Source organism: Passer domesticus, chromosome W (assembly GCF_036417665.1).
Source record: "Passer domesticus isolate bPasDom1 chromosome W, bPasDom1.hap1, whole genome shotgun sequence".
Classification (NCBI taxonomy): Eukaryota; Metazoa; Chordata; class Aves; order Passeriformes; family Passeridae; genus Passer; species Passer domesticus.
The window spans coordinates 46,098,176-46,122,563 of record NC_087511.1 but is presented as its reverse complement, the minus strand read 5'-3'; the positions used below and the strand labels follow the sequence as shown (position 1 = coordinate 46,122,563).

The following is a 24,388-nucleotide window of genomic DNA, read 5'->3' as shown; positions in this document are numbered from 1 at the left end:
AAATGACAGAGAGGGCTTTGCAAGCCACACTGGAAAGCAGGGGGAATGGGAAGTACCACGAACCACCTAGCTGAGCTTATCCCCTTCCTCAAGGCTGCTGTTGGGTTGCTGTCATTCCTTGCTCTCTGGCATCTTTACTAGGGGACGGAGGAGACCTCCGTGCACCCGCAGAAGCGCAGCCCCACCACTACAGTGGTGTGTTCTACAACAGGGACAGGCAGGGGGGCTCTTCTCTCTGCCTCCCGCTGCACATGGGCAATTGTCAGAGTCCAAAATGGTGAAGGAGGCCGTGTCTCTGGTGAATGCCAGGAGAAAGCAGTCTCCCCTAATTTAGAGGAAGAAGGGGAGAAACCCATCCAGTTACACGTAACTTTCTCTGCGCTGGGTGGTGCCGATCCTCCTTTCTATTGGCTGCGTACTTACTCTTCCTTCCCGTTTGCAGTAGCAGTGGCTATCGGACAGAGAAGGAATGAAGAAAAAGGAGAGAAAGAACTAAAAAGCCCAAACAGGTAGAGAAGGAAAGAAACTGTGAGACCTTGATCTTAGGGCGGGAAAGAGCTGAGGTGTGCGAGTAGTCAGTGTTTTTACAGTAACAACAGAAGAGGGAATAGAGGTGGGAACTCAGGAAGCGGGATGTGAATTAAAGCGGCGGAAGAGGAAGAGGAGCCTACGATTCACTGTATCGTGGCGCCTGGGAAGTCACTGCTGGTGGATCCGCCCCCCCGGAAGGAGGGAGGAAGAGAGAGGGGGAGGTGGAGAGACAGGCCGGCCGGCCGGCTGGCTGGCTGGCTGAGGCCGTTGAAACAAATACCTCTTTGCTTCACCCGCCCCGCCCCCCCTTTCTTTTCCTTTTTTGTTGCTTGTTCGCTTCGCGTTTGGGGGTCAGTGCGTAAGGCGGGAGGGACCTGGCCTAAAGCGACGCCTGAGCAGCCCAGCGGGAGCCTAGGGACAGGCCTGGGCAGCAGCCTCCATATTAGGATGTCCCGACATGAAGGTGAGAGACCCACGACCGCGGTGGGGGGTGGGGGGGCTGTCCTTGAGCTCTGTACGGCCTCGCTTGCCGCTGTGTGAGGCGAGTCAACATGGCGGCACCGTCGCTGAGAGCGGGGCCTGTGGAGTTGGTAGCGAAAAGTGGCCATGGTGGGAGGAGGAAGGCGGCGGCCAAGCCTTGCTTTGTAGTGTTGCGGGAGGGGAGGCCGTGGTTGTGTAGTTTATGTGTAGCATCTGAATCCTTTTTCTGTCGCCACTAAGCACCCACGCCAGGCCTGTGCTTGCTGAGGTTGAAGGGTCTAATGCAGCTTGAAGTGTGCCTGATCTCTGCCGCTCCTCACTAGCCCGCGACTCGGGCCTTGCCTCGCCCTAGACAAGGAGTGTGTCCGGGGCAGATAATAGAGGGTAGGAGACAGAAGAGCTGTTTATTTTCACTTCTCTTACTTTTACTTCAGTGTTTGAAAGATGAGCCTGAGAGGTGGGCCTGAAGGAATCTGTTTTGGAGGAAAGGAGGAAGGTGTGTGTGGGGGTGGGCATCAGAGTGGCTTGCTGATGTGCCCTGGGAGTTCTGAATAGCATGATGTGAAGGGAGAAGGAGTGCAGAAGAAGAGGAGGTGGGCTTGGCATGATATGCTCCCTATGAGGGGAAGTACCCCCAGGTTTCTTAGGGTATGGAGGAGGAGGAAAAGGGATTATGGGTCTTAAGGCTCGGGAGAGCTGTGCTTGGAGGGAGATGATGCAAGAAAGGTGGCCTGGCTTGCAGAAGTGGATTGGGGTGTGGTCTACTTGGGTATAATGAAGATGGGGGAAGGGATTACACCGTAGGTGGAGAAGGAATTTATGCAGGTAATTGGCTGGGGTGTTGGGATCCGGAGAAAGAGTTTGCCTTGTTCAAGTGTAGTTTGTATTTTGGTAGCTTTGTCAGGTTGAGAAGTAATATATTATTTTCAAGTTTTGTATTTAAAAAGAGGAACCATGCCAATCTAGTAGCAGCTTTTGTAGAGGTCATCAAAGTGTTTTGTGTGTTTGTCCTTGTTCTTTTTTTTGGTGAATTTTTCATTGTTTTGTTTTGGTCGTTTGTTTGTGGTTTTTTTTTTTTTTTTTTCTATGGGTATATAAAGGGGATATTTAAGGATTAATAAAAAAAGTGAGGAGAATGGAGAGAAAAATGCAAGAAGGGAATTTATGTAGAGAGGAGTTATGTGTAAATAAATTTACTTAGTTTTCTACCCCTTTTTACTGATAATTGCACTAATAAAAATATTATGTAGAAGTTCTGCCTTATATTTTGAAAGGATAATTTTTGGCTCTGTTAGGAACTAAATTTAGCACCTGTCTCCATACATAATTTTGATTCTCTTAGATCTGTGAAAACAATCTTATTAAAAGGAATTGAGATATCTTTATTTAATCTTGATATTTTGAAAGCAATGTGCTGGAAGACTTCAATTTTTGGGAGTAATACTGACTTCTAGATGGAGGATTGGTATGATGGCTATTTGGTGTATAGCTAGAGCATTTTGTTAGTGTGCGTGCTTGCCTAAGACCAGACTTGCCCAAATCTACTAACCCTTTTTTTCTAGTAAAGGTACTAAATCCTCTTGTTTGTTTTCTGATGGAGATGTGGTGTATTGTGTGTGTTGTTTGTTTTTGGTGGTGTGAGTGTGGGGTTGGTGGTTTTGTTTGGGTTTTTTTTTTTTCCCTTCTGTTGGTTGTTTTTGGTTTTTTTTTTTTTCCCTCAAAGAGTGTGTGATAATGCAGATAATGAGGCAAATGTGAACAACAAGAAGCAAAATAAGGTTTAATAAAAAGGTTTTGTGGCTTTGTTGGAAAAAGTACTCTGTAAACTGCTGCTGTGATAGATATCCATGGTATGTGATTTAAAGCAGGGTAGTAGGATGCGGGCTTGTTAGATTACACTGGTTAAAGCCACAAAGACAGTATGATGTGTTGCAATGTTTTATTAAAAGAGAATTTTTAAAAATGTGTTCACGTTTGATAGAGGTTATGTTTTGGTTTTGTTTGCAGGTCAGGGAATAATGTTTTTCTTAGTCTTATCAGCAGAAATTTAAATATAGAAATAATGTTAAGCATGGTTTTGTAAAAAATTGGAAATGGGTAAATTGGTGTCCTTTAAAGTTGCAGATTTTTAAAAATGAAAATAGTTATCTTCTAATAAACCGTTGATGGCAATGTTACATTGTTGACATAAATATCCTATATTAGGAAGGAAAAACCTCATCAAAGCTGAAAAGATAAAGCTGCAGCAACAGTTGTAATTTTGTGATAGATTTTATAGGAACCTGGTTTGTCTTGAGTTTTCTTAATGCTTTCTTTTATTCCTCATTTAACATGTTGTTAATTTTATATTAGTTATAAGGTTAGGATAAGTTGCCTTGATATAGGGTCTGTGGTTGGCTCAAAGTTCTCAATCTGCAAGGATAAAGTATAGGAGAAAAGTGAGCTTCAGACGTGTTAATAAATTGCATCGCTGCTCTGTGGTTTTTTTTGTCAAAATGGCTTGGTTTTGCCAAAATCAGTTCTATGATGGGGAAGGGTGTGTTTGAGAAGATAAATGCTGGAGAACTTGGAATTCCAATGTCTCAGGCCTCTTAAGTATCTGATGGAGGTATAAGCTTACTTTTAATCAGGGTCTCTTGGTGCTTTCTTTACTTTGTGGAGAGAAATTAAGTTCTGTTGTGATAAGTTGGTTGGGAGACAGGAAAAGAGAAAATAAATTTAACTGGTGACATTTTGCCATTGACTGCTGCATACCTTCAAAAGTAGAATGGGTATAGAACTGGAGAAATTATCCAGAGAGTGAAGGATGTGAGGAAGTGGAATAGTGGGACAGAAATGTTTGCAAAAAGGGCAGTTATTTGAGCTGGAGTGATTAGAAGGTCTTCGAAGAAACTTTAGAAAGAGCTAATTCTCAATAATGAGTGACACAAGGTAAGTGAAATTAACTTGTGTTGAGAGGAAAAGCAATATGGAAAGACTAACTTTTTGTGTACCTTAGTGTTTACTTCACTGGTATCAACTTGGGAAAGGTTGTGGGGTATCAGTATAGATAATCATGCTTGTTTTTACTGCTATTGTGTTTATTGGTGAGATATGAAAAATGTTACTGCATTCAAGAAGCTATTCGAAACAGCAAGGTTGTCAAGTTGAGTACTCAGGAGTTGGAATGTGCCAGAACTAGATTGCGCAGAGAAACCTAATTCAGCCCTTTTTGAGCACATGCACTGTGAAATTAAATAGCCACGTATTATCTTTGTTGTGCTCTGCCTTGTTAAGGGTGTAAAGGGAAGGAGACTCTTGTATGTAGGGGAGGACCAGATGAGACATTACAGAAAAAAAGTATTTCTGAGAGTTCAGAAGTGAGTACAAGCAGTTGCTTGACTCATACCTTTTACAGTCTTTGGCTCAAGGTTGGAGCCCTTTTTGAAGATGTCAAAGTACCTTGAGGGTTTTATTCAAGGGATTAGGTTTGTTCTTTCTTTGTGGCTTGCTTGATTGCAGCACATTTCATATTCATGAATAACCAGTGTGATGGTCTCCATGGTCAGGTCCACCCCTTGATCATGAGCCCATCTGTATGTTGCATCCCTTCCTAGATGCCCTGATCTTTCATGGGTCCATTGGGCTATAAATAGCTCACCCTTCCATTCCCAGTCCAAGTCTACCTGAGCTATTTCAATCTTGGCAGCCTAATCTACCTGTTCATTGTTTTGATGTTCTTCAGTGGCATGACTTTTAAGCATGTGAGCATCTACATGACGTACCTTCAGAGTAATATTTTCTACCTGTGCAGTGATCTCCTGCCACAATGCAGCAGCCCAGATGGGTTTGCCTCTGCGTTGCTAATTGCTGCTCTTCCATTTCTGTAGCCACTCCCATAGGGCATTAGCCACCATCCAGGAGTCAGTATAGAGTGCATGCCACTTTTCTCTCTCAGCAATCTCTAGGGCTAGTTGGATAGCTTTCACTTCTGCAAACTGACTTGACTTTATCATGGGTGCCTTATAAGTAAAGGCTATTCTTAAAGTAGTTCTGTGACCTTCATGGGTCAAGCTAGTATTGGTAGGTGTTGCTACAGACATTTCAGATAGCTGCCTGAAGGAATGGGATCTGCAGAGCATGAATTATTAGACTTAGTGCATGGCATCATATTGAAGAAATTGTATTTAAATGGTGTTTTCACATATATGGGTGGGTTTTTTACTATGTAATGGTGTGAGAATTACTCTTTTTGTTTCTTGTATCCTGGAAGCAAGAATGATTTAAGCAGTGTGACAAGAAAGCTGAATAAGGAGCTCATCTCTAAGAAGATTGTTGAGAATCATATGTAAAAATATGTCAGTCTATTCAGGAATTAAAAATCCCCAACACAGCAGTTTGAAATAATAATTGGTTGGGGGTACAGAACCCAATACTTTGTAGGGGGGTGCTATGATGGATGTTTTCTGAATAACTGTATCAGATCAGCAGCTAATAGCTTCTGCTTGTGATTCTTGTATTGAAATTCATGTTAAACTTACTCCAAACACGTTGTTCAATTTCCTCAAATGCTCTTTGTTAATTAATGCTTTTGAAAAAAATGGATTTTTTAAACTGTGTAGAACAATCCATTAAACCTCTATAAACTGCAAGAAGCTGCCTGCATTCTTTTTTTGTGACAGTAAGGACCTTAGTCTTAGCTGTATCATGCAGTTATAGCAGTCTGTGCTGCTTGAGTTTCTTTTGGCTCAAATGAGGCTCAATACCTTTGAATCATTAGATTTATATAGTTCAATTAAAAAAAAAAAAAGTTCAGGAGGTTAGAGAAGTTTATATAAACAGTAGGGTTGGGAATCCTTTCATTTTCTACCTGTGGCTGTTCTAAGGCCTCTGCAAATGGTGTAGAAGAAAAGCAGATCTGTTTGTTAGCTCTAACTTGAAAAGGTTTGAACTATTTTTGTAAAATATTTTCTGTGGTCAATATTACAACTGCTACACTAGGACCTTTGCTATACCATACTTTGCATCACTTCCATGAATGCCTCCCATGCAAAACCAGGACATCATACCCCTCTTTAATAGGCCAATGCAGGATTGAAAAAGTTTTGAACATCTTTTGGTATTGTCAGGAGGCTGGTATGAGGTGCAGAGCTATTTCTGAATGAGTGTTCTGCAAAGCAACATTACCAATGCTGTAAGGTGGTTACTGCTATGGCGTGTGTGGCATTACATAGGAGGAAAACAATTCATGCTTAGGATCTCCTGCAGGAGCCAGCATGGGCTAAGATGCTGAAAAGTTTCTTTAAAGTAGTACTAGGTATATGCAAGTTCTGTGTTACAGGTAGACTTACTCTATAGGCTAGAGTGCCTCCCCAAATGCTACTTTCTTAAAAATTGCTCTGGAATGAATTGATGGAATATCAAGCTTGTGTCTGTGTATGCATAATTTCTTAGGCTAGAGAACTGTGCTGTCTTGATGTGGTAAAATGGTAGGGTGATAGAGTTGTATGTTTCTGTTATGTATTCTTGAAATGTGAGAATACAGCACGTGGGTGAGACCATCTTATGTGCAGCATCAAATCACAGAATACTTTGGGTTGGAAAGGGTCTTTAAACTTAAAGATCATGTAGTCCAACCCCCCTGCCATAGGCAGGGACATCTTTCACTAGATCAGGCTGCTCAAAGCTTCATCCAGTCTGACCCTGAACACTTCCAAGGATGGAGCAACCTTCCAACTTCTCTGGGCAACCTGTTCCAGTGTCTCACCACCTGCTTTCAGTTCAAAACTATTGCTCCTTTTTCTGTCACCACAGGCCTTGGTCAAAGTGTCTCTTGTCTTTCTTATAAGTCCCATTTAACTATTGAAAGACCATGATAAAGTCTATTCCAACTATCTCAGCCTTTCTTCATAGGAGAGGTGTTTCAGCCCTCTGAACACTTTTGTGGCCCTCTTGGACCTCATCTAACAGGTGCATGTCTGTCTTTTACTGGGGACCCCAGAGCTGGACAAAGTACTCCAGGTGGGGTCTCACAGGAGCAGAGCAGAGGGGGGAGAATAATTTCCTTTAACCCACTGGCCAGGCTTCTTTTGATGCCGCCCAGGATACAGTTGGCTTTTTGAGCTGCAAGCACATGCTACTAGCTCATGTCCAGTTTTTTATCCACTACTACCCTCAACTCCTCTGCAGTACTGCTTTCGATTCATTTATTTCTCAGCCTGTATTGATCCTGGGAGTTGCCCTGACCCAGGTGCAGGACCTTGGATTTGGCCTTGTTGGACTTCATGAGGATTCCATAGGCTAACTCCTCAAGCCTCTCAAGGTCCCTCTGGATGGTATCCCTTCCTGCTGGGGAATCAACTGCACCACTCAGCTTGGTGTCATCTGTAAACTTACTGAGGGTGTACTCAGTCCCAGTATCAATGTTATCAATGAAGATATTAAACAATATTGGTCCCAATAAAGATCCCTGAGGGACACCACTTGTTACTGGTTTCCATTTGGACTGTGAGACACATTTTATGTGCATCTCATGTTTTTAAAGAAGGTGCTAACTATTGGAGGTCCACTTCTTGTGAGGGTGAGCATTTCCTCACAGGCATTTGATGATTTCAGATTGCTCATAAATCTACTGAGCAAAAACGAGTCTTTTGAATGGCTGTCATGGTTTAGGAATGGTACTCCCCAATTTAGTACTCCCACTAAAACCACTGCTTGATACCCCCTCCATTTTCCCCCTACCCCCTGGAGGTGGCTGGAGAGGAGAATTGGAAGTACAAAAGGTGAAGATCATGGGTTGAGATAAGAACAATTTACTGGAAACAGCAATGAGATAAGAAAGGAACAGTAACAATCCTAATAAAAAAGTATACAGAAGAGAGAGTGATTCACATATTAAAAAAAAAAAAAGCTTACTAGGAGCTCAAAACAATAAACAATGCCTGACAGCTTTCCCTCCAACCACGGTTTTTTTGACTGGAAGGAAGGAACCCTTTCTCCTTGGAAGCCTCAGAGTCCTGGCCACACCCCCTTCCGGCTACTGCAAAACAATTAACCCTGTCCTGGCTGAAACCAGGACAATGACATTTGAATTAAGCTCAATAGAAAATAATATAAGAGCTTATAGACTAACTTTTCTAAATTTGAAGTTGGAACTGTTTGCTCTTCAGTGTTTCAGCTGTCATATCTCTTTTCCTGAGATACTTCTATACTGTTACCTCATGGGTTTTTTTCTATATTTTTAGCGTGTTTCCCTCCGTTTATTATCTAGGTTTTCTTCCCAAGCTTCTGATTTCCTTTCTACTTCCTAGTGGTCAGTACATGTACAAACATACTATGCTTGCAGCAAGAGAACACTGGACCTTTCTTTTGAACTAACTTAGAACATTGTTTTTCTTCTTAGCTTTTATATGCAGATCAGAGACACATACTTTTCCTGTTTTGTGACATTATTGTGATCTCAGGACTGTTATTTTCATATCCTAGCTTCTATAGGCAGTTTTTACCGTATTGCTCAGTTGTGAAACTCAATCATATCTATATTCTCTCCTGTTATTTATCAGAACTACTTGGTCTTATTTTGCTACCTAGCAGATGTTTAAGTCCAAACTGCGAACTTGTATCTCAGTTGTTATCCAATTTCTTTAGCTAAATATTAGATTTAAAAAATCTTGCTTCTATGAATAAGTGAATGAGACTAAAATATACCGACTTAAAGATCAAGGAGAATCTTAGATAATTGTGATTTTAAAAAATGTGACTGCATCATATAAAAGGCATAATTGACAAAGTAGCTGTTTCTTGATTTCTAGCTATATTTAAAATTTCCTAATTATCAATAATTTTGTAAGCTTTTCTAATAGATATGTCACTGAAATCATAATTGTCTTGGTGTAGATTTGTCAAACTTCTGTTACTATTGTTGACCCCTCAATCTGTTAATAATAATATTATACTATTTTGTGCTTTTTCTTTTTGTAGTTGTACCTTGGGGTCTGAGTATATAATTAGGAATAATGAGACCTGGATTTTGATGCTCTCTTTGCTTGTGTCTCAATCTGTGCAGTGGGATACATGTGTTTTGATGCAATTATTTATTAACTACAATGTTGCATTGTATATTTCAATGGAATGGTATAATAAAGAAATTGATTTTTTTTTGGTTTTTTTTTATGTGATTCTTCTGTTTTTTAGAAATGAAAGTGAATCCTCTCTTCTTGTAATTAAACTTCCTAATATGATTTGGAGGTTAATGAAATTATATTTCTATTTGTTCTTTACAGTATGTTGATCTGCTGCTATCTGGTGTTGACAGGATTAGGAATTTGCTTTTTCCCAGCTGTAGGCAGTGATGTATCTTCTAGCTGCATTAGACTAAAAATGAAGCTGCATAATGTTTTTGTTGTGGATCAGATTTTTATTTTCAGAGGATGGGTTTTCACACATACTCTAATTTTAAAAAGCATAATAGTTTCACTTAAATGTTAATTTTTAGTGAAAAAATGAATTATGAAAGGTTCCTCACCAGAGTAAGTGGAGGGCGATGGTGGTTGGAAACCTCTTGTGGGGGAGTGAGGCACCTCATCTGCTAGCCTGACTTGCAGTCTTGGGAGGCTTGTTGCCTATCAGGGACCTGGATTTGGACAGGGGCAGAAAGGGATAGATGAGTCTTTGCTCTTTTTGCTCATACATGTAGATGCCAATGGTAATGCTAGGGTGATCTTGAGTCTTTATAGAGATGTGGGGAGCCAAGAACACTGTCTGAGCATGCAGGGATGGAGTTAGGAAAGCCTGAGATCAGCTGGAGCTGCAACTGGAGGGGGATGTGGAGGACAGCAGGAAGGGTTACATGGGCAGCAAAAGGCCTGATTTTCTTCTCAATGAACATGTAAAAGGCTGAGGTAATTGGGTACTAGATGCCACTTTGCCTTAGTGTCATGGTTTAATTATGGGCCATTCACTTGAGAGTTGGACTTGATAATCCTTGTGGGTCCCTTTCAACTTAGAATATTGTGTGATTCTTTGAAGAATCATTCATGTTCTATAAGATTAGCCTTAAATTAAGAGAATGGGGAAACTCCAGCTGGTAACTAAGTACCACACAGCAGCTTGCTCACTCTCCCCCTGCAGTGGGATGAGGAGGAGAACCGGGGGTAAAAAAAGGTAAAACTTGTTGATTGAGATTAGAACAGGTTAATAATTGAAATAAAATATAATAATTAACTGTAATGAAAAGGAGAGGGGGGGAATAAAACCCAAGAAACACAAGTGATGCACAATACCTTTGCTCACCACCTGCTGACCAATGCCCAGCCAGTCCTCAAGCAGTCACTCCCAGCTCTATGTTATGGAATATCCCTTTGGCCAGTTCAGGTCATCTGTCTTGGCTGTGCTCCCTCCCAGCTTTTTGTGCACCTGCTCACTGGCAGAGCATGAGACACTGCAAAGTCCTTGACTCAGGGTGAGCACTTCTGGGCAACAGCCAAAATATCTGTTTGTTATCAACATTATTCTCATACTGAATCCAAAACCCAGCACTGTACTAGCTACTAAAAAGAAAACGGACTGTTTTCCAGCTGAAACCAGGACTCTTAGTTTTCGCTGGTAAGATCTGCCTTCTGGCCTCTCAGGTACCTGAGCCTAGTGATAGTCTGCAGGAGTGAAATATTGCCCACAGTAGACAAGGATTAAGTTAGGGACCACTTAAGCCAATTGCAGAGTTACAAGTCTGTGGGACCAGATGAGATGCCCCTGAGGGTGCTGAGGAAATTGGCTCATATTATTGTGAGCCCACTCAGTTTTCTCTGAAAGGCCATGGTGATTGGTGGATGACTTGGGGAGGAAAAAAACCAAACATTATTTCAATTTTCAAGAAGTAGGAACTGGGAAACTACAGGCTGGTTAGCCTTGCTTCAGTCCTTGGAAAAGTTAAAGAACAAATCCTCCTGGAAGTCATGTCTAAGAATATAAAGTACACAAAGGTGATTGCGAGCAGCCAGCACAGGTTTATCAAGGATAAGTTGTGCCTGATCGCCCTCCCTGCATGACTGGCTGTGTGGACAAGGGGAAAAATGGTATATGTTGACTTTAGAAACACTTGACATGGTCTGCATACCTCACAAATTTAGTGAGGTGGATGATAAGGTGGGTGGAAAACTAGCTGGACTGTGTAATGGTTTAAACAAAACCCCAAAACCCAACAAACTGCTTGACACCCTCCTTCCCTCCCCCATGACACTGGAGGGAAAACAAAAGAAAACAAGACTGTGAGAAGTTTAAAACAGAAGCCACAATTTTACTTAGGTGAAACTTGCAAACAACACATCAATACAGAAAAAAATGGTTTACCTACAGAACCAGCAAAGGCAAAATGACACCTGCTGCCGCCCCCCCCCCCCCCCCCCCCCGGCTGGGCAAAACCAAAAGTGCCAGGATTTACTCTGCAAAGATGTTTATGTGGGTTCCTGTTGTATTGCACTAAATAGTTTATTTAGTTGTTTTACACTGGGTTCTGTATTACTGCACAGAATAGTATGTTTGTATCCTCATGGGATTTCCCTCTTATATCACGTGGTCTTTCCCTCCCCCAAAAGCCCCAGTGGTGATGGTTTGTCCCAGGTTTACTCCTCCCCTCACCCCTCCTCACTTGTATCCCATTGGCTGTGGTCCTCTTCCTCCACTCACCATTACCCTGGGGTTTAAAAGTCTCCTGCCATGAGGCATATCTCTCTTTTTCCACCTGGGGGGGTCACCTGGATGATCTGGTGTCTCCTATCAAGGAAATAAAATAGGTTCCCACATAGCAGTGGCTGGCAAAAACTGCAATGGCAGCTGTGGTGGCCCTGGTAATGGTGGTGTACAACAGGCTATTCCTCTCCTGGTGCCTATCAGCCATGTGGTCCAAACCCCCAGTCCCACATGCCCTCTCCTGCCTATGCAGCAGCAAAAATGGCCGACCTTCTGTTTCTGTCTGTGGGTCTTAGAGCTAGTCAATTAAGATGATGTAAGGGGGTATAGAGTACACATTTTGGATTCTGCCTCCTATCCCTGTAACTAGAACATATTCCACCCCTTAGTCGTCTATACCATCTGTGTCATGCTCAATTAATACCTTTTAAACTATATGCATATATATATATATATATATATATATACACACAAGAACAGGTATTATTTCAGTAGTCACTGACCATCCCTCAAGATTTGGGTAGAATTCATTTTGTCCTTGACTGATGTTTATGGTATTAGGAGGAGTTGTCCTTAAATGAATGTCTCCTCTAAAGAAGGCAGGTTTCGGCACTCCCTCCCCCACTACTGATACAAAAGGAATTTATTGGAGGAAAGTGAAAAAAACTGTTTATTTAACACACACACACACAGAGTGCATGCAGGCATGGGAAAAAAAATGTTAAACATTAAAACCTTCTTGCTGCAGAGAAAACTGGTGGATTCAGAGGTCTTCCTGTAGGTGTGTCTCGGCTCCTCCCTGAGGTCCGGAGTCAGGATGTGGCATCCCTGGGCCTCCCCGTCGGCTCCTGGCTATGGTCTATTCTCAGACCAGATCAAAGCTGAAACAGTTCTAGAAGAAGCCACAGAAGTCAATGGAGAAGCTGTATGCAGTCCTGGGAAAACTTCTTGCCTTAGCTAACAAAAAAAGAAGCTAGTTAAAAGCAAAGCGATTAACTCTCCCTCTCTCTGCTGAGAAAGAATGGGGGACGATGTGTGTTTGAACGCAAACCGCAGAAAGAATTCCCCCAGCTTCTCCTCCTCTCCCAAACCTAGCTTAAAGTTACAGTGTTGGTAACTCCCCATGTGTGGAGACACGAGGCTTGACTCCATTTCAGAAGGCTGATTTATTATATTATGATATATTAAAATACTACATAAAAACTATACTAAAAGAACAGAGAGAAAAGATGAGCAGAAGGCTACAAAGAACAGGAATAGAATAGAATGCATAACAAAATCGTGTGACTGCTCAGAGTCTGATGCAGCTGCATCTGTGATTGGCTCTTAATTAGAAACATCCAACATGCACCAATCACAGATGCACCTGTTGCATTCCACAGCAGCAGATAGTTATTGTTTACATTTCTTTCCTGGGGCTCCCAGCTCCTCAGGAGGGGAAAAATCCTGGCAAAAGGATTTTCCATAAAATATCATGGTTACATTACAGGACCCATGTCTGGCCATAAAGCAGACGATAGGGGATACAGTATCATAAAGTCACCCCAAGACACAGTATCGTTCAACAACCAGTATTATATAGGCAATTCAATATTACAGAGGGTTCTCACACAAAATCAAATCCCTTTGAGGCACACATAATGTTTTCCCCTCCTTCTTCATTACCCACCAAGTGCAGCCTGGTCCTTAAGCAAAAAGAATCCCACAAATGGGTTTGCCTTTGCTTGAGGCAGGACTAATCCAAACTCTTTCCTAACATATTTCTTATACCATGGGGACTTTATCTGCATCTGCTGTATGTGGGGGTTCTGATTGGGCAGAGCTAGCTCAACTGGTAGAGCCTCTAGTGTTAACTAACTTGGTGGCATTCACTAAATGCAGTTGGGATGTAACAGGCCTTGGATCCTTTGTATCCCTGACTCCAGAACCTCAGGGGTTGTCCTTGATTCTTCTCCTCTGATACTTTCCGCCAGAGGCTCCAGAAAGGACCATTTTCCCCAGCTGCAGTGTAGAGCATGTTCTTCACATCCTGTCCTGTCCTGACTGGTCCAAGGGCTATTGCATGAGTAATCTCCTGTTTAATTTGTTCAAAAGGCTGTTGTTGTTCAGGGCCCCATTTGAAATAATTTTTCTTCCATGTCACAGGATAGAGAGGGCTTACAGTTGTACTTTTCTCCAAAACTTCCTCTGCTGCGTTCCTCCATATGATGTCATCATCAATGTACTGCAAGTGTTCTGGAGCCTCACCCTTTTCCAGTGCAGCCTGGATTAGTCCGTGGCAAATAGTGGGACTGTGTTTCTGTACCTGGGGCAGTCGATTCCAGGTGTATGGCATGCCCCTCCAGATGAAAGCAAACTGTGGCCTGTACTCTGCTGTTAAAGGAATGGAGAAAAATGCATTAACAATATGGATGGTTGTGGGAGAATGGATTGCAAAAGAATAGAGATAGTGCTGAAGGCAATCTCACCCCTGATGACTTGCAGCTGTACTAATTACCAGAGTGGGAGCAGCCTTGCCCTTAATAGGTCACATCTATGTCCAATAAGGGTGGGTGTTGTAAAAGAGTGGGTTAGCTAGTTGAGAGTGGAGTTGGAGTTTGCTGGTTGTGCTGTGAGGAGAGGAAGGGTCAGGCAGTCATACGAGGGACAGAAAGTGTTAGGCGGTTGTGCAGAAGGAAGAGAGAAGGAGTTAGTGTTGCAAGGAGCTGTCCGTGGGAACTCACAGAGAGAAGGTATGGAAGTTTTACAGAAGGATAATAAACTGGCAGTGACAGTTTCCATCCACCGTCGATTGGTGCCAAGCACTGATGCCAACAATTGGTGTCCTGTGTGAGGACGAGCACTGATAGATGGTGGCACCACTTTGCTGCCTTGGACTTGAGCTCATACTGAAGTTTGAGCATGTCCACCACAGCAGCACTTAGTGATGGTGTGACTTTGTTCAGGCCACAGTAGTCTACTGTCAGTGTCCATTGGACTTAGACACTGGACATATAGGACTATTAAAGGTCAAGTGAGTCTTGCTGACCACTTCCTGGCTCTCCAGTTCACAAATCATCTTATGGATAGGAGTCGTGGAATCTCAGTTGGTGCAGTATTGCTGACGATGCACTGTTGCAGTAGCAATTGGAACCCGTCGTTCTTCAATCCTCAGCAGTCCCACAGCAGAAAGGTCTTCTTAGAGTCCAGGCAAGGTCTAGTTCCTTCTGTCTGCACAGTAGTTGTCCCAAAAGCCCAACGGTACCTTTTTGGGTCTTTGAAATACCTGATTGTGAAGTAATCTATGCCAAGGATGCATGGGGTCTCTGGACCAGTCACAACAGGGTGGTTTTGACACTCCTTCCCAGTCAAGCTCACTTCAGCTTCCAGTACAGTCAGCTGTTGGAATCCCCTGTCACCCCAGAGATGGAGATAAATTCTCTCCCTACATATCTTGATGGCATCAGGGTACATTGTATGCTGGTGTTAACTAGAGCCTTATACACTTGTGGGTCTGATGTGCCAGGCCATTGGATCCACACAGTCCAATATATCCAATTGTCACTTTACCTGGTGAGAGGCAAGGCCCCTCTAGTTCTAGTTATGGTACTCATTGATCCTTCCCTGTAAATATGACCTAGAGGTCCCTTCCAGAGGACTGGACATGACATCATCCCTTCTCTTCTGCCTAGGAGCATGTCCATGGGAGACTGGAGCAGCATTTATCCTTGATGATTTTCCTGTGGTAGTTGTTCCTCCTTTCAACTCATGTACCCTTGCTGCTAGGGCAGAGGTGAGTTTTCCATCCCATCTCCTTGTGTCTTCTCCATGTTCATGCAGATAAAACCACAGATTACCTCTCTCCCTGGCCTGAGGGTGCCTGCTCCTAATAGCAGACTCTGGTCTGTATTGGTGAGACATGGAAAGTTTATTCCTTAAATTCCTCTCTGAGTTTCTGGTGGCCCTCTTAAATTTTCTCTTCCCAGTTCTGGACATTCTTGGCCAGTTCTGTTTCCACAGCTGAGACATGGGCCTGTAATGGGGTGGCAATAGTGTCTTCATATATCCAGTTTGATAGCCAAAGCACTTAGTCTGCTTTCTCTCGCCTTCCATTGCAGTGATGCTAAGTAGTGGGATTATATCTTTGGCCTGAGCCATACAAATTTCTGCCACATCTGTGATGTACACTGCATGCAGTCCAGACTTTTAGGCAATTGCACATCATCTAAAAAATTATCTCCATCACAGCTATTTCTCTTGGGCACTGGATACTTTGCCCCACAGTGCTTCACTGGCCTTGCTGCACATAAAGGTCTTCTCTGCAAAGGTATATTTCCCTCATTTGATAGGAGTTGCCTCCAGAGGCTGAGATTTTCTTACTTTTTTCTAAAGCTCTGGTCAATAACCACATCCCAGGACAGGGATCCTAGTTGCCTGGCTTCATCACCATCTAAGTTTGTATCATTGGCTGTGGAATCCCAGATTCGGAGCAGCCAGGTTAATATGGATTCATCTGTCTGACAGGTGAACTCTTTATGCAGCTCGTGCAGGGACATGGATTGAATGATTGTGATCACTGGTTGTGAAGGTTCTTCCTCCCCTTTGTCACTCACTATGTGAACTGATTTGGTCTTGGATTTCCTCTTTGAATGGGGGCAACTGCTAGTGGCTTGGGCTGTCCTGGTTCAGCTGCAGATCTTAAAGAGACAGTCTACTAAAGATGATGTAGAGGGGGCATAGAATACACAATTTGGACTCTGCCTCCTAGTCCTGTAACGAGGACAGACTGCTAGACTTGGAGGGTTGTGATCAGCAACGCAAAGCCCAACTGGTGGCCAATTACTACTGGTATTTCTTAGAGATGGATACTGGGGCAAATTCTGTTTAATGTCTATGAACAACTGGATAACACAACTTTGTCCCCTCTCTACAAGTTTGCAGATAAGACCAAATAGTGGGAAGTAGTCAATATGTTGTAAGGCTGGGCTGTTATTCAGAAGGGCCTCAATAGGCTGGAGAAATGGTCTGGTAGGCACCTCATACAGTTCAAGAAGGACAAATGCCAAATCCTGCACCTGGGGAGGTGTCCTGGTTTAGGGCAAATTTGGAAGGAAACCTCAAAATGGGGTCCCTCTAGAAAGCAAATTCAAGTGGTCCCTCCCCCAACTGGTTCGGAAAAAGATTTCCTTGGTACCAAGTCTGGATTCCTAGTTATGTCATTCGAGAAGACAATCTCTGCCACTGCCGTATCCCTCAAGCATTGAATTCCTTGTTCTATGGTCTACCACTGAGTTTGCTGCATATAGAGATTGTCTGCACACAAATATCTTTGTGCCACACTTCCCAGTATCTGTGCCCACAGATTGTAAGGGTTAGCTCCCCATATAATTCCTTGGTGGATAATCGAATCATGTGACAGGGATCCCAAATGCCTTGCTTCAGTGCCGTCCAGAATTGTAGCCTTGCCTGCAGCATCCCAAAGACGGACTAACCAACTAATTTTGGATTAATCAGGTCATCGAGTGTAATCTTTTCTTTGGCCACAAAGGTCCTTCAGGGAAAAGGACTCAGTAATGACTTCTGATTTTGTGTCAGGAGCTGGCCTTGAGGGTCCTTCCCCTGGATCATCATCGTCCACTGGTCGATCGGTTTTGGTTGTGTGCTTCTTTCCTGCGGTAGCGACTGCCAGTGGCTTAGGCTCACTGTCTGGCTTAGCTGCTGGTTTAGGTTCATTGTCTGGTGTGGAATCTTTTGGATGTTTCCCCCTCATGGAGTTCCCCAGAGCCCTCCCCTGTAGAGACTTACCATAGAGTCTTTCCCCACCTGGTTGGACAGAAAAGACTTCCCCATGGAGTCTTGCACAATACTGATCCATTCCAGTTCCTTTCCCCATATGTCCTAACTTCCCCTGATTTCTCCTTTCCCTGTTTCCTCATTGGTTGTAGTACCCCCGGTGGCCAGCCCCTTCTTCCCCAAAAGCCCTTTGCCCTGCCCTTTGGTACTGCCCCTGTACCTGCCCTTACTTAAACCTCGTGGAGAGCATATGGTTTGCCTTTTGTCCCTGGTTTCCCTTTGGCGTGGTGGATGCAATAAACGTTTGCTGGAACTGATCATACAAAAGGCCCTTCTGCCTCTCTTCGCTGAGTTGCCATGGTGAGTGTGGTGTGTGTGTGGACTTGACTGCCTTGCCTGAATGCTTACCCAAGCAGCTTTTCCACAGGAGATGCTTATTGGGAAATAGGTAGCAGCAACCGCTATCTAACCTCCATGCTGCTACAGTCTGGTTTAGCTACAACCTGAGTAAAAGCGGTGTTTGCTGCAGCCTGAGTGACTGGGGTAGCTGCTGATTTATCTCCCTGCCCTCCTGCCTCTATCTGCTGGCCTACAGTATCTAGCAGTGTGTGATAAGCATATGCTAGGGCCCAGCTTATTTTAATGATCTTTTTCTCCTTAGTGTTATCATGGAATTTCTCTTCCAGATATTTCCCCAACTCATCTGGGTTCTGAATTTGTTCACGTGAAAATTCCCAAGCTGGGGGATCAGAAAATTCCTTCAGGGTTCAGCCCATTTGACGCTGTTGAGTCAGGGATGGAAAGAAAGACTCCAGTCTTCAGGTGGATCAGAAGGTTCAAGAATAATCTTTATTAGCAAGAAGTTGCAAGCTTTATAGTCTCACTCACTAAGTGGGACCTGATTGGTCTCAAAGTAGAAACATCTCACATTATTGGTGACCATGAATAGCATGCTGTGGAGAACCATAACTATAAACAATGGTTACAGAAAGAGAGATAATAATTGTTTGAATTATTTCATCTACGATTCCCAGGCTCAGCCTGGGAGAAATTGTCACTGTTCTTTCTTCAACTGAACTGAGAATATCCACACCCATTCTTCATACCACTCAGGATTTTCCACACCTAGGTCTATTCCTGGGTCTGGGGTATCATCAGCCCCTCTGGAAATCTCAGCCCTCACTGCAAACCATATAGAGGAAGCCTACCAGATTAAATACAAGGAAGGTGGTCTCTAACATTCAGGGGAAATGGAACATTTTTAAAAAGTGATGTAACATTCAAAGAAGAAGGAAGACTGAAAAGCCTTATCCCCTGCTCCTACTCTAACAAACTGGGTGCAATTACTAATAAACCCCCAAAACATCCTCCTAGAACTGGGATGCAGGGCAGGACAAAGAAACCATAAACCATACATATCTGGAACAAACCCCAGTACCTTTGTAAACTCCCTATAAATCATTAACACTGAGCCCAGCACAATAGCTATTCTAATCCATGCCCCTCTACTGTAAAAGCAACATGTTAGGGACAATACTGGAGCTATCTCCAGATAAGAAAATAAGAACGGTACCAGAAAGGTATTAAAACCTCAAAAAAGCCTAGTGACCAGAGACACATGAAAGACTCCAGCCAGAGAGACATGAGGAATTCAAGCAACATGGCTACTGACTGCTTTATCCCAATACAGAGTAAGTACAACCAAAATGCAACCAGTACTGGTTTTTTCCACTTTCTCGGGCCATGTGTTGGGCACTGATAAATGTATTTGTCCTGGTTTAGGGCAAATTTGGAAGGAAACCACCAAATGGGGTCCCTCTAGAAAGCAAATTCAAGTGGCCCCTCCCCCAACTGGTTTGGGAAAAGATTTCCTTGGTGAAAAGTGTAAAGAACTATTTATCAAGCAACATATTCACAAGCATAAAAATTTAATATGAAGCAATAAAACCTCTCGCTGTTCTGAAGAGATGGCAAATTCAGAAAGTCCTTTTCGTGAGGGGTTGCTTGGCTGGATCAGTCTCTTATCAGTCTCTCTGGCTCTGGAATGCAGTGCCCGGGGCCCGGGTGGGCCACAGGTGTGAGCTCCCGGTGTTTTTCCGGGTTTTCAGCCCAGAGTAGGGTTGAACAGTTCCAAGAAAAAGAAAAGTCACAGTCCAGGGAACTTCTCTGCCTCAGCTAGCTAAAAACTGACTAAAAGTAAACGAGAGCTCTCTCCCGCTGTCTGTCTCTGCTGCAGACAACACAATCCAGGAGAAGGAACGTGGAGGAGTGAGTGCAGTTTCTGAAAACAAACTCCGCGCTTCTTTTCCCTCCCTTTTGCTCTCGGAACCAGTCTTAAAGGTGCAGAACTTAATATCCAGCATAAACAGAACAGACAGTTGGGGATATAAGCATCATAAAGTCACCCTAGGACAGCCCCACACCAGTTCAGGCTGAGCACCAACTAGCTAGAAAGCAGCTTTGCAGAAAAGGACATGAGGGTCCTGGAGGATAAACTGAATATGAGGCAACAGTATGCCCTTCTAGTAAAGGTCTAGCAAATACTGGGCTTTTTCAGCAAGTGTAGTAGCTGCTTGAGGGAAGAGATGGTTTACTTCTATTAAGCTGTGGTGGTTTGACCCTGGCTGAATGTCAGGCATCCACCAAAGCCACTCTGTCACTCCCCTTAGTTGGGCAGGAGAAAGAAAATACAACAAAATGTTCATGAGTTGAGATAAGGATAGGGAGAGATCACTCACCAATTACCATCATGGGCAAAACAAACTTGACTTGGGGAAATTACTGAATTTATTACCAGTCAAAACCAGAGCAGGCTAATGAGAAGTAAAACAAATCTTAAAAACACCTTCCCTCCACCTCTCTCCTTTCCAGGCTCTACCTCCTTCCTCCCCTACCCCAGTGGCACAGGGAGGCAGGGACTGGGGGTTACAGTCAGTTCATCAGAAGTGGTTTCTGCTGCTGCTTCCTCTTCAGGGAAAGGAGCCCTTCCCCTTCTCCAGGATAGGGTCTTTTCCATGGGAGACAGTCCTCCACAAATTTCTCCAAAGTGAGTCTTTCCCATGGGCTACAGTTCTTCATGAAGAACTGCTCCAGTGTGGGTCCCTTTTCATGGGAGGCAATCCATCAGGCACAGCCTGCTCCAGTGCCCCATGTGGTCCCAAGTCCTACCAGGAAACCTGCTCTGGTGTGGGCTCCTCTCTCCATGGGTCTGCAGGTCCCTGCCAGGACCCTGCTCCAGCACAGGCCTACCACAGGTTCATAGCCTCTTCTCAGGCATTCACCTGCTCCAGCATGGGTCTCCTCCAGGGGTGGCAGATGTAACTGCATCCCCATGGATCTCCATGGGCTGCAGGGACACAGCTGCTTCATCATGGTTTTCACCATGGGCTGCAGGGGAATCAGCTCTGGTGCCTGGAGCACCTCCTCCCCCTCCTTTTCCACTGACCTTGGTTGTTCCTCTCACATATTCTCAAGCCGCTCTTCTCTGGCTGCAATCCTGTGCAATAACTTTTTCTTTTTTTTTCTTCTTAAATATATTATCACAGAGGCATTACTACCATCTCCAATTGGCTTGGCCTTGGCCAGGTCCATCTTGGAGCTGGCTGACATTGTCTCTGTTGAAAATAATAGAAGCTTCTGGCATCTTCACACAAGCCACCCCTGTAGCCCCCTGATGCCAAAACCTGGCCATGTAAACGCAATGCACCAGCATTTGGGACTCCAGGTGTGATCTCGTGTCCAGTTCTGGGCTCCCTAATACAAGATGGACATGGACATGTGGTGTGGTTGACATGCCTGAGGGATTGGATTCCATTCAGAGGGACCTGGACAAGCTTGAGAAGTAGTCATATATCAACCTCATGAGGTTCAACAAGGCCAAGTGCAAGGCCAAGGCCAGGCAACCCCTGGTATCAGTTCAGGCTGGAGGATGAACAGATCGAGAGCAGCCCTGCTGAGAAGGACTTGGGGATGCTGGTAGATGAGAGGTTGGACATGAGCTGACACTGTGAACTTGCAGCCCAGAAACTAGCCATGTCCTGGGCTGCATCCAAAGCAGCATGGCCAGCAGGTCAAGGGAGGTGATTCTGCCTCTCTACTCTGCTCTGGTGAGGCCCCACTTGCAGTGCTGCATCCAGTTCTGGAGTCCTTAGTACAAGACATGGACCTCTTAGAGTGGGGCCACAAAAGTGATCAGAGGGCTGGAGCATGTCTCCTATTAGGAAAGGCTGAAACAGTTGGGGTTGTTTAGGCTGGGCTCTGGGGAGACCTTATTGTGGTCTTTCAAGGGGGGGGTCTTATAAGAAAGACTGAGAAATCCTTTTTAGCAGGGCCTTTTTCAATAGGACAAGGGGTAATGGTTTTAAACTAAAAGAGGGTAGATTCAAATGTTTCCCCATCCCTGGAAACATTCAAGGTTTGATTGGATGAGGCTCTGAGCAACCTGATCTAGTTAAGGATGTCTGTAAGAGCCTAAATGAGAGATGCGGGACTCCAGGCAGCTCTTCAAAATGCAGTTTATTACATCCAAGATTCTGGCTGATGCTTTGTGCGAGGAGACGGGGACGAGTGAAGAGACATGAATCTTGACTCCATGTTTTAGAAGGCTGGTTTATTATATTATGTATATGTTATATTAAAATAATATACTAAAACTATACTAAAAGAATAGAGAGAAAAGGATTCATCAGAAGGCTAGAAAGAACAGGAATAGAATGCAATAACAAAGGCTTGTGACTCTCAGAGAGTCTGAGCCAGCTGACTGTGATTGGCCATTAATTAGAAACAACCAACATGCACCAATCACAGATGCACCTGTTGCATTCCACAGCAGCAGATAGTTATTGTTTACATTTCTTTCCTGATGCTCCTCAGCTTCTCAGGAGAAAAATCCTAGCAAAGGATTTTTGCTAAAATATCATGGCTAGACAAGATGTTACAGCAGTCCAGGGTCATGGGCGACAGAGCCTGTGCCTACAGCTGTCAGCTGCAGCTGCAGGCAGGCCTGGAGACCCTTAGTTTAGGTTACAAATGCATTATATACTTTTTTTTGCTGAGCATCTTAATACAGTAGAACCAATCTATACCTTAACTTTTATCTATAGCCTATCATAACTACTATAATTACCATATTCATGTTACTATTCTCCAGTCACTAAAAGTTAGTACATTACAGTTTAAGCTAGAAGTTGTTTTTCAGTTTTCTTGCAGTGGAAAATTCTGAAACCTTTTTTCTACTTGCAACATCTGCTGACTTGTTTGCCTGTGCTATCTTTCTGCTTGGTAAAAACATCTTGTTTGAGGTGGGTTTATCCTTTGTTCTAAGTCATAAAAACCCCTTCTAACTAACATACCCTTTGCCTCCTTGGTTATCCAGTAAGACTGGCTCAGCAATCCTTTTCTTCTATATCAAAACTTGCTTTCATTTCTATTCCTTCTTCAGATTCTACACTCAAAAATCTTTCTGTTAAGCATATGTATCTGTGAGACTTTCTTGTCAAACTTTCATCCTTCTCAACAGATGTCCCTGTTAATTTCAGGGGGGGTTGGACTAGATGATCTTTAAAGGTCCCTTCCAGTCCAAATGAGCAGCATCTCTGTATTCTTCCCATGTTACCTGACCTTGCTTCCACTGGCCATACATGCTCCTCTTTTGTCTTATTTCCAAGAGAAGATTCCTGTTCAGCCAAGCCGGCCTTCTGCATTGCCTGCTTGACTTCCAACATTTGGGAATCACCTGCTCCTTTGCCCTTAGGATGTGATGTTTAAAAAGTGACGAGCACTGATGGACCCCAGTATTACTGTGCTGGGAAGGCCCCAATGAAGGAGAAATGATGAGGAGGACTCCATTGCTATGAGAAGGCTAATTACTTTATTATACTATGTTATTCTATACTATATTACACTATATTACATTACATCTAAACTGAATCTGCCAAGCACTCATCTCTGCTCACAACTGCACCACTCTGCACAGAATCTCGTGACTCTCTCGTGACTGTCAACCGACAGTCCCGACATACACTCTCTTGGACCTGATAGGCCAAGGAAACAAAACACCATCCCTTTGGATAAACAATCTCCATATTGCATTCTACTTTGGCACAACACAGGCATAGCAAATAAGATAAGAATTGTGTTTTTCCTTTCTCTGAGCTTCAGAGAATGTGAATCTCAGAAATCCTTGGGAAGAATTGTGCCTTGCTTTTCTCTGTGAAGAGAAATGTGGCAACACCCCAGCACCTGTAAAAACATTTTCCCATGGGACCTTACTCACTAGTTTCCTGAGCAGCCTGAGGTCTGCTCTCCTTGTGTCCGGGGTTGAGGTTTTGCTGGTACTTTTCCTCTTGTCACTAGAGATTTTAAACTCAATTGCTTTGTGATTGCTGTGGCCAAGGTGGCTGCCAATCACCACTTCACTCGCAAGATCCACTCTGTTGACAAGCAGTAGGTCAAGGAGGGCATCATTCCAAGGTGGCTTCCTTAGGACCTGTTCCATGAAGTTGTCATCCAGGTTTTTAAGAAATCTTCTGGCCTGGGTTATGTGATGCTCCCAATTAATTTCTGTCAAGTTGAAGTACCCATAAGTACAAGGGCAGTTAACTTGGAAGTGTCCCTTAGTTGCTCAAAGAATAATTCATCTGCATCATTGTCCTGGCTAGGAGGTCTAGACTCCCCCTATGACATCTGCTTTACTTTTTCATCCCTTGATTCTTACCCAAAGGCTCTCAACTGTGCCATTGCCAACTGTGAGCTCCATACATTCTAATCCTCCTGTTACATAGAGTGCCACCCCCTGCCTCACCTTCCCTACCTATTCCTCCTGAAGAACCTGGAACTGTCTGACAGGGCACTCCAGTCACAGGACTCATCCCACCAGGTTTCATTTATGCCAGTGATGTCACATCTCTGGGACTGGGCCAAAGCTTTGAGCTTTTGTTCC

The 24,388-nt window shown here is 43.7% G+C and overlaps 1 protein-coding gene across 1 annotated transcript in view; it reads left to right on the top strand.

Moving 5' to 3' along the window:
- Window positions 1–735: 735 nt before the first annotated feature.
- The window catches only part of LOC135288985 (E3 ubiquitin-protein ligase KCMF1-like), a 128,407-nt gene continuing 104,754 nt past the window's right edge, over window positions 736–24,388 (top strand). The window contains exon 1 of the mRNA XM_064402354.1: window positions 736–994. Within this exon, the coding sequence (XP_064258424.1) occupies window positions 979–994 (16 nt within the window). The 5' untranslated portion in view covers window positions 736–978. The remainder of the gene's footprint in view (window positions 995–24,388) is intronic.